The sequence below is a fragment of the Calliphora vicina genome, chromosome 4 (assembly GCF_958450345.1).
Source record: "Calliphora vicina chromosome 4, idCalVici1.1, whole genome shotgun sequence".
Lineage (NCBI taxonomy): Eukaryota > Metazoa > Arthropoda > Insecta > Diptera > Calliphoridae > Calliphora > Calliphora vicina.
The window spans coordinates 111,661,215-111,677,675 of record NC_088783.1 but is presented as its reverse complement, the minus strand read 5'-3'; the positions used below and the strand labels follow the sequence as shown (position 1 = coordinate 111,677,675).

The following is a 16,461-nucleotide window of genomic DNA, read 5'->3' as shown; positions in this document are numbered from 1 at the left end:
CATTTTGTATTATTTAACCAATTTTTTGTAAATATTGTTTTATATTGGAACTTTTTGAAAAAAACTACTTCAATAACTTGTTTTATGTTTAAAGTCTTAATGAATTTTTGTAAATAATTCTCTATAAAACCATAAAATGTATTAAATAGTTATCAAATATTTGTTAAGCTGTTTCAAAATTTTATTAAAAAAAAACATTCGATATTACATGGTTATTTTGTGTTCACAATACTATAAACAAAATACATACTCAAATTAAACTTTTAAGGTATAAACGATATTTTAATAAAACTAATATTTTTTTAAATAAAATAAAGAATTAATTTTTAATTCCATTTTCAAAATCAAATTAAATTGAATCTTCTAAAAGAAATTGCCTTAATTAATTCATTACGAATTAATTAATAGAATTAATTCCTTTGTACTTCAAACTTATTGAATTCATTCAGTTTAGAATTAATTCTTTATAGAATTAATTAATTTGTTTAATTCAAATAAATTACAAAATAGCATTAAAAGTGCATTGAAAATTAAATTGTTCTTCAATTCAAGTCTATTACAAAAGTCTTAAGTCAATTTCTATTCAATTCGTTTTGTTGTTGTTTTAGCAGCAGTGTTTGCTGAATTGACAGCCCTTGGCCGAGTGACCTCGGGTCATTCCGGTGCGTAGAACCGACTGTCGTGGGAATGATTCGTTTTGTAAATGATTCGGCGTTGTTATAGAATTCAATCACTGTCGGAATCGATTTTGAAAACGACAAAAAAGGAAATCCAATGTAATTTTTTTGTTTAATCGATAAAGAATTTCAAAACCGATTCCGACAATGATTGAATTATATGATAACCCCGATGAAAAGCAAAACCAAATTGAATGAAGAAAAAACAATAGTTGAATTCAATTCGTATTAGATTTGAATTAACAAAAATGTAATCATTCAAATGAATTTTGTTATGAATTAATGAATTCTGTTATGAATTAATGAATTCTATTATGAATTTCAATTCGTATTAGATTTGAATTAACAAAAATTTAATCATTCAAATGAATTCTGTCGTGAATTAAAGAATTCTGTTATGAATTAATAAATTCTATTATGAATTAATTCCATTATGAATTATTTCAACGATGAATGAATTCTATTTAAATAAAAGCCTTTGAATGAATCTAAAAAATTAGATGTTGGGAATGAATTTATGAAATCAATTGCTGCCCAATAACATTTTTATTAGAATTCAAGTTAAAATGAAGTGGAATATTCAAGTCTTGAATCCAGTTTCAAACAATTGATTGAATGTTGTATTACACTTTATATCAATAGTAATTTCCAGTAGAAAGGAAACGTAAATTCAAGCCATATGTTTTTTGCTTGAATAAAATTTTTGTCGTAAAGTAGGTCTGGGTTGATTAACAACTCGCGCGTCATTGCAATTATTTTTTAAGTGCAATCAGGCCCGTTTTAGTTTTTTTGCCTTCGATAATTGCGTCTCACTCTGGCACGTGTGTGATGTAAGGCTTCGTATAACGGTTCCTGTTTTACTTCGTTTGCACCAACCGCGTGTCTTTTAATTTGATAAACCCTGGTGGAGACCATTAAAACTCTTGGTTACTGCTGGAGTACCAATTAAAACTCATATCGTGAAGTCTTTTAAGCGTTCCAGCTACCTATATGAAGATATAGGTCGACTAGGGACTTACTTAAATCGTGTGGGATACCTTGGCGTTTTGGTTATGTACCCCTGCGCTTATTTATGGGAAATATTGAATTCTTTCTTTTATAATATATTTTTAAGTCCTGTAAGAAATCCTACATATAATTTATGTTTAAAATTTAACATTATTGGCAAATTTAAATATCAATTCCGGTACTTTACAAAATTTAGCGTTTTTACGCTAAAATAAAACATTTTAACCTCTACTATTGGCAACCTAGTGCAACATATGCAAAATACAACCCTGTATATACATAAACGTCAATAAAATTTATACAGTACTTTTAAAGATATACAAACAATTGCACGTGCTGAATTTACAACTTGGAACAACTACGATTTTTTTTTGTAGTTTTCCGTTTTTACAGTTAGAATAATTCCAGTCGGTGACCAGGAATACCATTAACCGAACAATTGGTATGTATTAAACATAAAAATGGATCCTTATAGTGAACATATAAATAAACATTTGACAAATTTTAGCCAATTTGCGGGACAATTTACAAAAGCCTTTATACCAATTGTTGATACAGCCCTCAAAATGTCTACGGGAGAGCCGGTCTCAGCTTATGGTGTTTTTAAGGCAGCCAAGGATATGAAGAAGTCCAAGAAAAATCAGAATGGTTCAGGAAAGGGTAAAAATGCCAACAAAGGTCGAGTTAAGAAACTGGCATGTGCACCGGCTTCGGGCGGCACGAAAGTAGCTGGTAAAATAAAAAACTTAAATACAAGTGTCCAGGGTAAGACATTGGCCAGCAAACCTAAAGATAACGACAGTACAGCCAAAAACCATACAAACAGCAAAAAATCCCATACAAAACATACAGCTGCAAATAAAAATTTTAAAGGTTCAGAGGTGCTTAATCTTGTGGATAATTTGTACACAGAAGATGGCAAGAAACTTACCAAAGCCGAACAGAAAAAGAAAAAAGATCTAGAGGAGTACTTGATAAAACAACTAGAAAAGGATGATGGTAATCAAGGGGCAGCAGATGATAGTTTTGATAGTGAGGGTTCCGAGGAGGAGGAAACTTATTCCGATTCGGATGTTTACTCAGATGAATATACCATCGATGAAAGTGGCAGTTATACGGATGAGGAAACTGGTGAAGGTCAAGATACCGCCTCTTACACCGACCAGGAATCCTCAAGCACTAATGATGATGACCATCAAGCCGCTGAAGCTTTGGCCCAAGCCATACTCGCCAAAACCAATAAGAAACGCAAAAGTCCTGAACATTCGCAACCTAAAACTAAATCCAATACAGTTATAGAGGCCAAAAAATCGAAAAAAACTGAAGATAACTCCAAACCAACCTCACGCAAATCTTTGCCTGCAATCAAACACGAGAAAGTCGTAGCCGAGGAGCATAAAAGTCGTCGCTCTTCCTTAGCTTCTTTAGATGACTTTTCAAAGAAATCTACTCCTAAAGCTGCTGCCAGCAAAATTTCCACCACAGCCAATGTTAAATTGGAACCTTTATCGCCTCCCTCGAATATTGTCAAACTAAGCAGTATTGAAGAGGGCAAACGAGCCTTTAAGTGGCTGCTCAATCCGGTGAAAGGTGAAGATTTCTTTGCCAAATATTGGGAACAAAAGGCTTGTATGATCAAGCGTCAACAGTCGAATTATTTTGGTCATTTGATTTCCTTTGAAAGTATCGATCAGATGTTGCTGAAGAATCATGTAGAATTTACCAAGAACATAGATGTTACAACGTACAAGAATGGTAAGTTCATTAAATTACTTTTACAGATATTTTTCTAAAAAAAAAAATTAATACTATTGACCCCTTTTTATAGAAAACTCATTGTGATCGATCAGTTCCTATGCAGAACTTTTTATATTTTCTGTTATCGATAATTTTCTATAGAAAATTTTCTGTTATCGATCATTTTTTTGTTATCGATCATTTTCTATACAAAATTTTCTGTTATCGATTAATTTCTATGGAAAATTTTGTATTATCGATCATTTTCTCTAGAAAATTGTTTGCTATCGATCATTTTCTATAGAAAATTTTCTGTTATCGATCATTTTCTATACCAAATGTTCTGTTATCAATTATTATAAAAAAAAATTATCTGTTATGATCGATAACAGATAATTTTCTATAGAAATTTTCTGTTATCAATAATTTTTCTATAGAAAATTGACTGTTATCGATAATTTTCTATGGACTATTTTCTATTATCGATAAAATCTATAGAAAATTTTCTTTATCTTTAATTTTCTATGGAAAATTTTCTATTATCGTTAATTTTTTATAGACAATATTCTGTTTTGGATAATTTTCTGACGAAAATTTGTTGTTATCGAAAATTTTCTATAGAAAAGTTTCTGTTATCGATAATTTTTCTATAGAAAATTGTCTGTTATCGATAATTTTTTATGGACTATTTTCTATTATCGATAATTTTCTATAGAAAATTGTCTATTATCGATAATATTCTATGGACTATTGAAAATTGTCTGTTATCAATAATTTTCCATAGAAAATTTTCTGTTATCGATAATTTTTCTATAGAAAATTGTCTGTTATTGATAATATTCTATGGACTATTTTCTATTATCGATAATTTTCTATAGAAAATTGTCTGTTATCGATAATATTCTATGGACTATTTTCTGTTATCGATAATTTTCCATAGAAAATTTTCTGTTATCGATAATTTTCTACAAAAATTTTCTGTTATCGATAATTTTCTATAGAAAATTTTCTGTTAGCGATCATTTCCTACAATAATTTTTTGTTATCGATAATTTTCTATAGAAAATTGTCTGTTATCGATTATTTTCCATAGAAAATTTTCTGTTATCCATAATTTTCTATAGATATTTTTTGTTATCGATTATTTTTCTATAGAAATTTTTTGTTATTGATTATTTTTCTATAGAAAATTGTCTGTTATTAATAATTTTCTATACAAATTTTATGTTATCGATAATTTTCTATAGAAAATTTTCTGTTATCGATAAATTTTTATGGACTATTTTCTATTATCGGTCATTTCCTATAGAAAATATTCTGTTATCGATTATTTGCCATAAGCAATTTTCTGTTATTGATAATTTTCTATAGAAAATCATCTGTTATCGATCGTTTTCTACAAAAAATTTCTGGTATCGATAATTTTCTATAAAAAATTTTCTGTTACCGATTATTTTCCATAAAAAATTTTCTTTTACTGATCATTTTCTGTTATCGATCTTTTTCTATAGAAAATTTTATGTTATCGATCAGTTTTTCTAGTAAATTTTCTGCCGTTGTTTTATCGTTCAGTTTCTACTGAGAGGGATGTAGAATTTTCTATTATCGATCTCTGTTCGCAGGAAATTTTCTGTTAACGATCAATTTATATACACAAATATCAGTTATTGATCAGTTTCTAATCGATCAGTTTTACTATAAAATTTTTTGGTATGAAGCAGTTTATATAGAGCATTTTCTATTATGGATCAATTTCTCTAGAAATTAGTTTGTTTTCGATTAGATCTTTAGAAAATTGTTTATTGTCGATTATTTTTTTGGAAGTCTGTTAAATTTTTCTATTAAATTTTTTTTTATTAATTTTTAAAAATACGTTTTAAATTTTTAGGTGTTCGTGAAACTCTAAATCCCGAGGGCCGTGCCCTGCCGCCTGTGGTCTGGGATCACTATGGTCAAGGCTGTAGTATACGTTTGCTTAATCCTCAAACCTTTTTGCCCGGACTTTTTACGCTCAGTACTACTATGCAGGAATACTTTCAGTGTTTAGTGGGAGCCAATGCCTATTTGACGCCACCCAACAGCCAGGGCTTTGCCCCCCACTACGATGATATTGAAGCATTTGTTTTACAAATTGAAGGACGCAAACGTTGGAAGCTTTATAAGCCACGTAGTACTTCGGAAATATTGCCTCGATTTTCATCTAAGAATTTCACTCAGCAGGAGATTGGTAAACCGGTGTTGGAGGAAGTAAGTTTTGAACTGTAAATATATAAGAGAAAATTAAATTAAAGCTTTTATTTTTTAGGTTTTGGAACCAGGAGATGTTTTGTATTTCCCACGCGGCACCATTCACCAAGCATGCACTGAACCCGGCTATCATTCTTTGCACATTACTTTGAGTGTCTATCAGAAACAGTCATTTGCTGACTTGTTTGAGAAAATGTTACCTTTGATGTTGCAAAAGGCCATTGCTAGTAATGTGGACTTGAGAAGAGGTTTACCTTTGCATGCCTGGCAGCATGCCGGTATAGCCTATAGTGATGACAGCACCAAAGAGCGAGCCGATCTAACCAAAAAGGTTACCCAACTTATGCACAAATGCATGCGTGATATGCCTTTGCAGGAAATTATGGACGCTGGCATGGATCAATTGGCCAAAAAATTCCAACACGAGGCTTTGCCACCAGAAGTTTTGCCAGCTGAAAAATTGCGCACTGTTTTTGGATCACGCAGCCGCACTAATGAACGTGGCGAATGTGTGTGTGATTATGATATTGATGAGCGTACCAATGTACGTTTGCTGCGTGGCAATATCATGCGTCTGGTGGAAGAGGAGGAGAAGATACGTATTTACTATTATTTGGATAATTCCAGGGAATACTGTGAATATGAACCCAACTTTATAGAAATTGAGGCCATGGAGGCAGCCAGTGTAGAGGTTTTAATAAAATCATATCCCCAATATGTGGGAGTATCACAATTGCCCTTGCCATCGGATGAGCAGAAAATCACATTGGTTACTGCCTTGTGGGAAAGAGGTTTGCTAATGATGGAAAAGCCTTTTAGGTAAATGCGAAGAAAACGACATATTATAGATGTGTGAGGTTTTAAGACAAGTCTGCTAGCTTAGAATATTTAATTATGTGTACTTCCCTAATATTTGTAATTGAGAAATTTGTTTATTTTTTTAATTGTTTCTTTTTTTTAATATTTGTTTTAATTGAAAAAAATATATGAAGAAAATAAAGGCATGTTTACAATTTAATAAAGATTATTATAAGAAATCAAACAAAAAATTGGGATTTAGCAATTTTTATTAATTTTTTTTGTTTAGTTTTCAGAAAATTAAGGGGAATCATTTGACCGCTTTGTATGTTCCAGGGTTAAACCTAAAAAATACAACTGTGTGGTTTGTATAACAAAAGTACTGTATAAACTTATGACATTCTCTAGACAGCTGTTCATGTGTTATCATTTCTAATTGAATGTTGTTAAAAAGAAGCAGCATTAAACAGCTGTTTAAAGAAAACATTCTTGCACAATCCTCGATTTAGTTAATTTTTTTAAAATTGCTTATTTTTAATTAAACAACATGCGTCTAACCAATATTTTATTGAAAAAAGTTAAAAGCAAGTAAGTTTTAATATAACTTCATACATTTTTATTAATTAGCTGCAGAAATTCATTAAACATTTGTATAACTTAACAGGCGCATCATGGTCGTTGTGGAGAGTGTGGTAACTGGCCATAAATTCAATACCGTGCGCGATCGTTTGGCTGACAAAATTGAATTGGTGCGCTTTGATCCCTTTAGTAAGTAATCTAACAAATTTGTATAATATTGAATACAATTTTTTAATCAATTTCTGTTTTATTTTGGTTTTAACTTTTAGTTCAACAAGATTGTGTTTATCGTGAGCGCAAGAGGATTCGTAGTGCCTAAGTTGGTTTTATTTGTTAGCCAAACTTATGTTTATTAGTTTAACTAAATATTAAAATGTTTTAAAATAAAGATATATAAAAAAAAAGTAAATAGATTTGATGTTTTTTTAGAACAAACAAGAAAGCTTTTGAAGACGGGTTAGAAATGAATCCTTAAGTTATAATATAGTTCCGATTGCTACAAAACTTGTTGTATTGATAGAGGAAATGCTAAGCTTTTACAATATCGTGGCCAGAGTAAATATGCCAAAGCGTAGAGAGCACTGCAGTTGAAAGCGCTACACAGTAGCATACTTTCAACATGTGATATCAAGTTTAGGTTATTTTTATTTAAAAGATATGAAATAAATATGAAACATATTTTATATCAAAGGAAAGGCAATATCTGCTTTTTGAAAATGTATAAATAATAAAACAATTTGATCACTAATTTTTCTGACCAAAAATTGATTTTTTATATAAAAACTCAAAATATCTAAAATCGTTAATAACTTGGCCAATAAGCGTTTAATCAAGAAAGGTATCTCGATCTGTGATCACTCATATTTCTGGCCAAAAATCGATTTTTTTAATATAAAAACCAAAAATATCTAAATTCGCTAATAACTTGGCCAATAAGCGTTTAATCAAGAAAATGAGCTCGATCTGTGATCACTCATATTTCTGGCCAAAAATCGATTTTTTTTATATAAAAACTTAAAATATCTAAATTCGCGTTTAATCAAGAAAAGGAGTTCGATCTGTGATCACTCATATTTCTGACCAAAAATCGATTTTTTATATAAAAACTCAAAATATCTAAATTCCCTAATAACTTGGCCAATAAGTGTTTAATCAAGAAAAGAAGCTCGATCTGTGATCACTCATATTTCTGGCCAAAAATCGATTTTTTTTACATAAAAACTCAAAATATCTAGAAAAGGAGAAAATTTTCTATAAAAAATTATCGATAACACTACATTTTTTATAGAAAATTTTCGATAACAAAAAATGTTCGTCAGAAAATTATCCAAAACAGAATATTGTCTATAAAAAATTAACGATAATAGAAAATTTTTCATAGAAAATTAAAGATAATGAAAATTTTCTATAGAAAGTGATCGATAACAGAATATTTTCTATAGAAAATGATCGATAATATAAAATAGTCCATAGAAAATTATCGATAACAGAAAATTTCTATAGAAAATTATCGATAACAGACAATTTTCTATAAAAAATAATTGATAACAGAACATTTGTTATAGAAAATGACCGATAACAGAAAATTGTCTATAGAAAATGATCGATAACAAACAATTTTCTACAGAAAATGATCGATAATACAAAATTTTTAAAAAGTTTTCACACCCAAAGTACCTAACTTTGGCTCTTAATATTTTCCTAGGTGTTTCTGTTTATTATCTTTTTATAATATGATATGAAAGCTTAACTCCTCCTTTATAGTTACACCAAGTTTTGTAACAATCGCAAAGAAATTATAAAAGTTCTATACATTTCTTTCAAAATCAAATTTATGGCTTGATACCAGGCGTATGAGCATTAAATTTAATTAAAAAATATCACTCATACGTCTTTTAGAATTATTCAAAACAACGGTAAACAAGAGTGAGTGAAGGAAAGAGAGAAATGTATTTGTTTATAAATTAAATTAAAACAAATAAACAAAAACCTCAAACACTTTTGTCTGTTACTAATTTGTGAACAACAAAAGCACACTAATAGGAAGTCTTACAAATTACATATTTTTAAACTTTTCCTTTCTTTGTTCAATGCCAAGGCCAAACTGTTAAACAAAAGAATAGAAAAAAACACAAGTTTATTTAATCTAAAATCAATGGAAACCATACATTTGTTTTAAAAACTCAAAACCCCACAAAACCAAAATCAATAAGAAATTAAGGGAAATGTATAAATGTATTTCAACAATGAATTAAAAATAGCCTTCAATAAATTTATTTAAATGTTTACTACCAAAATAAAATAAAATTTAAGCCTAAAGAACAATTGCAAGCCAATAGACATAAAGTAATTTAAACTTAATTAATAATTACATGTCAACTGCTACAAAAATAAACTAAAATTGAGACATAACTATTACAATTGAATAAATACTAAAAGAATTTGTGAAAATTATTTATAAAAATCTTGAAAAATAAATCATTTATATCAAAATAGAAATATGTAATGGAAAGTCCAAATATTTTAGCCCTTTAGAAGTAGCTAACGTTAAGTCTTTATATCTAAATTTCAATTCAAATCTAACTTCTCTAATAACAATTTATTAAAATCTTAACCTCTAATCTATTGATATGTCAAATTTTGTTCAAATCGCTGCTATAGTTTCAAAGTTATATACATTTTACCCAACCTACATACAAATTTTTCCTACCAGGCAACTCTGTTTAACATTAAACGGTAAAAGAGTGAGGGGGAGCGAAAGAGAGTGGTGAATTACACCACAAGGCTACTCTTTAAAAACGAATGCATTCATTTTCTCTTCATACTCAAACACAGGATGTGTTTATTCACATGTGTGAGGGTGGGTGTGTGTGTGGCTTTTCATGTAAGCACTTTTTAAAAACTGAATTTTTAGTGCATTTCCGTTTATTTCGATTTGTTTTGTGCAACTGGCGGTCAATAGTGCGTTTATTGTAAAGTTCGTTAGTGGTTCGAGGTCTTATTTTTTTTCCTGATTTTTTATTTTTTTTTTCTGATGGACATTTCATTTGCCATCATTAAGCATGTATGGCTGACGTTACAAACATGTGTTCATGTCTATGCTACTGACTTTTTACAAGTTACACTTGCTTTTTTGTAATATTGTGTGTTGAGAAAGAATGTACTTGTTTTCGTCAATGGTTATTAGTTAGATTGGCTAAAAATTAAATGATTTTTATTGAAGATTAAGTTGTAGGAGGAAAAGAGATTGAAAGAGATTTCTATAATTATTATCAGGATCTAGTTCAGCTTTAGTTCAGGTTCTAGTTCAGTTCTAGTTCAGTTCTAGTTCAGTTCTAGTTCAGTTCTAGTTCAGTTCTAGTTCAGTTCTAGTTCAGTTCTAGTTCAGTTCTAGTTCAGTTCTAGTTCAGTTCTAGTTCAGTTCTAGTTCAGTTCTAGTTCAGTTCTAGTTCAGTTCTAGTTCAGTTCTAGTTCAGTTCTAGTTCAGTTCTAGTTCAGTTCTAGTTCAGTTCTAGTTCAGTTCTAGTTCAGTTCTAGTTCAGTTCTAGTTCAGTTCTAGTTCAGTTCTAGTTCAGTAAACTATAAGACTGCTGATCGGAACTAAATTTTATTTATAAATAGACCTATGATTGAAGCTAAATTTCATTTATATAAAGACCTAAGATTGAAGCTAAATTTAATTTATATAAAGACCTAAGATTGAAGCTAAATTTCATTTATATAAAGACCTAAGATTGAAGCTAAATTTCATTTATATAAAGACCTAAGATTGAAGCTAAATTTCATTTATAAAAAGACCAAAGATTGAAGCAAAATTTCATTTATTGAAAGACCTAAGATTGAAGCTAAATTTCATTTATATAAAGACCTAAGATTGAAGCTAAATTTCATTTATATAAACACCTAAGATTGAAGCTAAATTTAATTTATATAAAGACCTAAGATTAAAGCTAAATTTCATTTATAAAAAGACCTAAGATTGAAGCTAAATTTCATTTATAAAAAGGCCTAAGATTGAAGCTAAATTTCGTTTATTTAAAGACCTAAGATTGAAGCTAAATTTCATTTAAATAAAGACCTAAGATTGAAGCTAAATTTCATTTATATAAAGACCTAAGATTGAAGCTAAATTTCATTTATAAAAAGACCTAAGATTGAAGCTAAATTTCATTTAAATAAAGACCTAAGATTGAAGCTAAATTTCATTAATAAAAAGACCTAAGATTGAAGCTAAATTTCATTTATATAAAGACCTATGATTGAAGCTAAATTTCATTTATAAAAAGACCTAAGATTGAAGCTAAATTTCATTTATATAAAGACCTATGATTGAAGCTAAATTTCATTTATATAAAGACCTAAGATTGAAGCTAAGTTTCATTTATATAAAGATCTAAGATTGAAACTAAATTTCGTTTATTTAAAGACCTAAGATTGAAGCTAAATTTCATTTAAATAAAGACCTAAGATTGAAGCTAAATTTCATTTATATAAAGACCTAAGATTGAAGCTAAATTTCATTTATAAAAAGACCTAAGATTGAAGCTAAATTTCATTTAAATAAAGACCTAAGATTGAAGCTAAATTTCATTTATATAAATACCTAAGATTGAAGCTAAATTTCATTTATATAAAGACCTAAGATTTAAAATTTAGAATATAAAACAGAAATACCATTTTGGATTCAAATTTTATTATAAATAAACTGTTATACTCTTATATTTTTGTATAACAGTTTAACTTTGAACTTAAATTACTTAGAAATTAAGAATAATTTGAATTAATAATACATTAATATAAATTTATGAATATAACACTTTTTCAAACTGTTATATTACTGGATTTTGTTTTGTTTTTCACTGTAAAACCTTAAACCACTGTAATTGCGGTTTCAAACTCATTTTCATTGTGTTCAATTTTTGATATCCTTGAAAACAAAGTCGGCTTAAAATCTCTATAACAAAAAATCAGCCTGTTACTTAACACCTACATGTGTAAAGTAATTGAATTAGGTCTTTAGTATATTAATAGGATTAAAATAATTAATTAAAATGGGATTTTAAATAATCACATTACAAACAAATAAGAAAAAAAACAAAACAACTGTTAGAAAACACATGTTTGAAATTGAAAAAAAACAAAAATAATACTTAACAGGGAACTAAATTACATTAAAGGCAACCTTAAAAATGTTTAAAACCACAAATACATACATACATATTTACAACAAACAATTTCCCACATAATTTCATTGATAATGACGCGTTTGTATGGTCAACAGGAAATGCGCACCACACACAAAAAATTAAAAAAAAAAATTCTGGAGGTCTTTGTTTTAAAAATCTTCAAAACATAAAGGTGAAAGTTTAGTCTGTAAGTAAAAAAAGATAAGTATGCTTAAAAATAACAACAACAAAAACAGCCAACTTAAGTATGTAAACTACACAATAACAACAGCAACATGTCTAAACTGTTAAGGTCAATGTAAAGTTTGTCAATGTTTTGTGTGTAACTACGTAACAACAGACATCAATGTTTGTTGTCTTTGACGAGCCAGTATAACAGTTCTACAACAATTTAACATTAAATGTAACACACTCTCCTACACAACATTACGCTTCTACTAGCCATCCTAACATTTCACACACCCTTCACTCCCCCTTTTATTTACATTTAACAAAAGTCACGTTTTTCTATTGTTGTTTTTTCCATCATCATCATCATCGTCTTCTTCTTGTTGTTGTTTCTTTCTCTGGTTTTATTTTTACAACCATTGTTGTTGTTGTTGTTCTCGTTTTTGCAAGGAACAAAATCTACATAAATAGAGTAAAAAAACAGTCATTGAAGAGAAGAGCATATTATAGAGCAGAGGAAAAGAAATATAAACAAAATGAAACGGTAAAATAGAATTTAAAAAGCTTAAGCTTTTTTTTTGTAACATGTAACAAAAAGCTTTAGCTTTTCTATAATGTTTTTTTAGGGGATTAGCGTTCTCTGGCCACACACACAACTCTCTGTGTAACCAGAGATATGGAGAGCGTATGAGTAATAAAGAATATAGAGGAAAATTGTGCTGCCAGATAAGGAAAATAAATGCCCTTGATGGGAAAGAATAAGTTTTTAACATTCAATCGTAGGTTTTTATGTAGATGAAATTTAGCTTGAATCTTAGGTCTTTATATAAATGAAATTTAGCTTCAATCTTAGGTCTTTATATACATTATATTTTGCTTCAATCTTAGGTCTTCTTATAAATGAAATTTTGCTACAATGTTAGTTTTTTTATAAAAGAAATTTAGCTTTAACCTTAGGTCTTTAAATAGTTAAAATTTAGCTTCAATCATAGGTCTTTATATAAAAGAAATTTTGCTTCAATCTTAGGTCTTTATATAAATGAAATTTAGCTTCAATCTTAGGTCTTTATCTAAATGAAATTTAGCTTCAATCTTAGGTCTTCTTATAAATGAAATTTAGCTTCAATCTTAGATCTTTATATAAATTAAATTTTGCTTCAATCTTAGGTCTCTATATGAATAAAAATTAGCTTCAATCTTAGGTCTTTACATAAATGAAATTTAGCTTCAATCTCAGGTCTTTATATAAATGAAATTTAGCTTCAATCTATGGTCTTTAGATAAATGAAATTTAGCTTCAATCTTAGGTCTTTATATAAATGAAATTTAGCCTCAATCTTAGGTCTTTATATAAATGAAATTTAGCTTCAATCTTAGGTCTTTATATAAATGCAATTTAGCTTCAATCTTAGGTCTTTATATGAATGAAATTTAGCTTCAATCTTAGGTCTTCTTATAAATGAAATATAGCTTCAATCTTAGATCTTTATATAAATTAAATTTTGCTTCAATCTTAGGTCTCTTTATAAATGAAATTTAGCTTCAATCTTAGGTGTTTAGATAAATGAAATTTAGCTTCAATCATAGGTCTCTATATAGATGAAATTTAGCTTCAATCTATGGTCTTTAGATAAATGAAATTTAGCTTCAATCTTAGGTCTTTATATAAATGAAATTTAGCCTCAATCTTAGGTCTTTATATAAATGAAATTTAGCTTCAATCTTAGGTCTTTATATAAATGCAATTTAGCTTCAATCTTAGGTCTTTATATGAATAAAAATTAGCTTCAATTGTAGGTCTTTATAGAAATGAAATTTAGCTTCAGTCTTAGGTCTTTAGATAAATGAAATTTAGCTTCAATCGTAGGTCTTTATATGAATAAAACTTAGCTTCAATCTTAGGTCTTTATATAAACGAAATTTAGCTTCAATCTTAGGTCTTTAAATAGTTAAAATTTAGCTTCAATCGTAGGCCTTTATATAAATGAAATTTAGCTTCAATCTTAGGTCTTTTTATAAATGAAATTTAGCTTCACTCTTAGGTCTTTATATTAATGAAATTCAGCTTCAATCTTAGGACTTTATATAAATGAAATTTAGCTGCAATCTTATGTCTTTATATGAATGAAAGTTAGCTTCCATCTAAGGTCTGTATATAAATGAAATTTAGCTTCAATCTTCTTAGGTCTTTTTATAAATGAAAATTAGCTTCAATCTTAGGTCTTTATTTAATTGAAATTTAGGTCTTTATATGAATAAAATTTAGCTTCAATCGTAGGTCTTTTTATAAAATAAATTTAGCTTCAATCTTAAGTCTTTATATGAATGAAATTTAACTTCAATCTTAGGTCTTTATTTAAATGAAATTCAGCTTCAATCGTAGGTCTTTTTTTAGATGAAATTCAGCTTCAATCTTAGGTCTTTATATAAATGAAATTTAGCTGAAATCTTAGGTTTCTACATAGATGAAATTCAGCTTCAACTAAAGGTCTGATCTAGAACTAGAACCTGAACTGAACTAGAACTGAACTAGAACTGAACTAGAACTGAACTAGAACTGAACTAGAACTGAACTAGAACTGAACTAGAACTGAACTAGAACTGAACTAGAACTGAACTAGAACTGAACTAGAACTGAACTAGAACTGAACTAGAACTGAACTAGAACTGAACTAGAACTGAACTAGAACTGAACTAGAACTGAACTAGAACTGAACTAGAACTGAACTAGAACTGAACTAGAACTGAACTAGAACTGAACTAGAACTGAACTAGAACTGAACTAGAACTGAACTCGAACTGAACTAGAACTGAACTAGAACTGAACTAGAACTGAACTAGAACTGAACTAGAACTGAACTAGAACTGAACTAGAACTGAACTAGAACTGAACTAGAACTGAACTAGAACTGAACTAGAACTGAACTAGAACTGAACTAGAACTGAACTAGAACTGAACTAGAACTGAACTAGAACTGAACTAGAACTGAACTAGAACTGAACTAGAACTGAACTAGAACTGAACTAGAACTGAACTAGAACTGAACTAGAACTGAACTAGAACTGAACTAGAACTGAACTAGAACTGAACTAGAACTGAACTAGAACTGAACTAGAACTAGAACTAGAACTGAACTAGAACTGAACTAGAACTGAACTAGAACTGAACTAGAACTGAACTAGAACTGAACTAGAACGGAACTAGAACTGAACTAGAACTGAACTAGAACTGAACTAGAACTGAACTAGAACTGAACTAGAACTGAACTAGAACTGAACTAGAACTGAACTAGAACTGAACTAGAACTGAACTAGAACTGAACTAGAACTGAACTAGAACTGAACTAGAACTGAACTAGAACTGAACTAGAACTGAACTAGAACTGAACTAGAACTGAACTAGAACTGAACTAGAACTGAACTAGAACTGAACTAGAACTGAACTAGAACTGAACTAGAACTGAACTAGAACTGAACTAGAACTGAACTAGAACTGAACTAGAACTGAACTAGAACTGAACTAGAACTGAACTAGAACTAGAACTGAACTAGAACTGAACTAGAACTGAACTAGAACTAGAACTGAACTAGAACTGAACTAGAACTGAACTAGAACTGAACTAGAACTGAACTAGAACTGAACTAGAACTGAACTAGAACTGAACTAGAACTGAACTAGAACTGAACTAGAACTGAACTAGAACTAGAACTAGAACTAGAACTAGAACTGAACTAGAACTGAACTAGAACTGAACTAGAACTAGAACTGAACTAGAACTGAACTAGAACTGAACTAGAACTGAACTAGAACTGAACTAGAACTGAACTAGAACGGAACTAGAACTGAACTAGAACTGAACTAGAACTGAACTAGAACTGAACTAGAACTGAACTAGAACTGAACTAGAACTGAACTAGAACTGAACTAGAACTGAACTAGAACTGAACTAGAACTGAACTAGAACTGAACTAGAACTGAACTAGAACTGAACTAGAACTGAACTAGAACTGAACTAGAACTGAACTAGAACTGAACTAGAACTGAACTAGAACTGAACTAG

At 29.2% G+C, this 16,461-nt stretch overlaps 2 protein-coding genes across 3 annotated transcripts; both read left to right on the top strand.

Annotated features, from left to right (window-relative positions):
• The first annotated feature begins 1,986 nt into the window (after positions 1-1,986).
• On the top strand, positions 1,987-6,718 carry NO66 (Bifunctional lysine-specific demethylase and histidyl-hydroxylase NO66). 2 transcript variants are annotated; one of them, XM_065508917.1, is made up of 4 exons: positions 1,987-2,127; positions 2,194-3,440; positions 5,311-5,669; positions 5,728-6,718. In XM_065508917.1, exons 2-4 carry the CDS (start codon positions 2,252-2,254, stop codon positions 6,490-6,492), a joined length of 2,313 nt encoding a protein of 770 aa, XP_065364989.1. In that variant the 5' UTR covers positions 1,987-2,127; positions 2,194-2,251; the 3' UTR covers positions 6,493-6,718. The 2 variants fall into 2 exon arrangements, with proteins under 2 accessions (XP_065364989.1, XP_065364988.1); XM_065508916.1 differs by lacking the exon at positions 1,987-2,127 and having other exon boundaries at positions 2,147-3,440.
• Positions 6,719-6,915: 197 nt separating this feature from the next.
• mRpL33 (mitochondrial ribosomal protein L33) lies at positions 6,916-7,434 on the top strand. The gene is made up of 3 exons (XM_065509851.1): positions 6,916-7,055; positions 7,132-7,235; positions 7,316-7,434. Exons 1-3 carry the CDS (start codon positions 7,015-7,017, stop codon positions 7,363-7,365), a joined length of 195 nt encoding a protein of 64 aa, XP_065365923.1. The 5' UTR covers positions 6,916-7,014; the 3' UTR covers positions 7,366-7,434.
• The last annotated feature ends 9,027 nt before the right edge of the window (positions 7,435-16,461 follow it).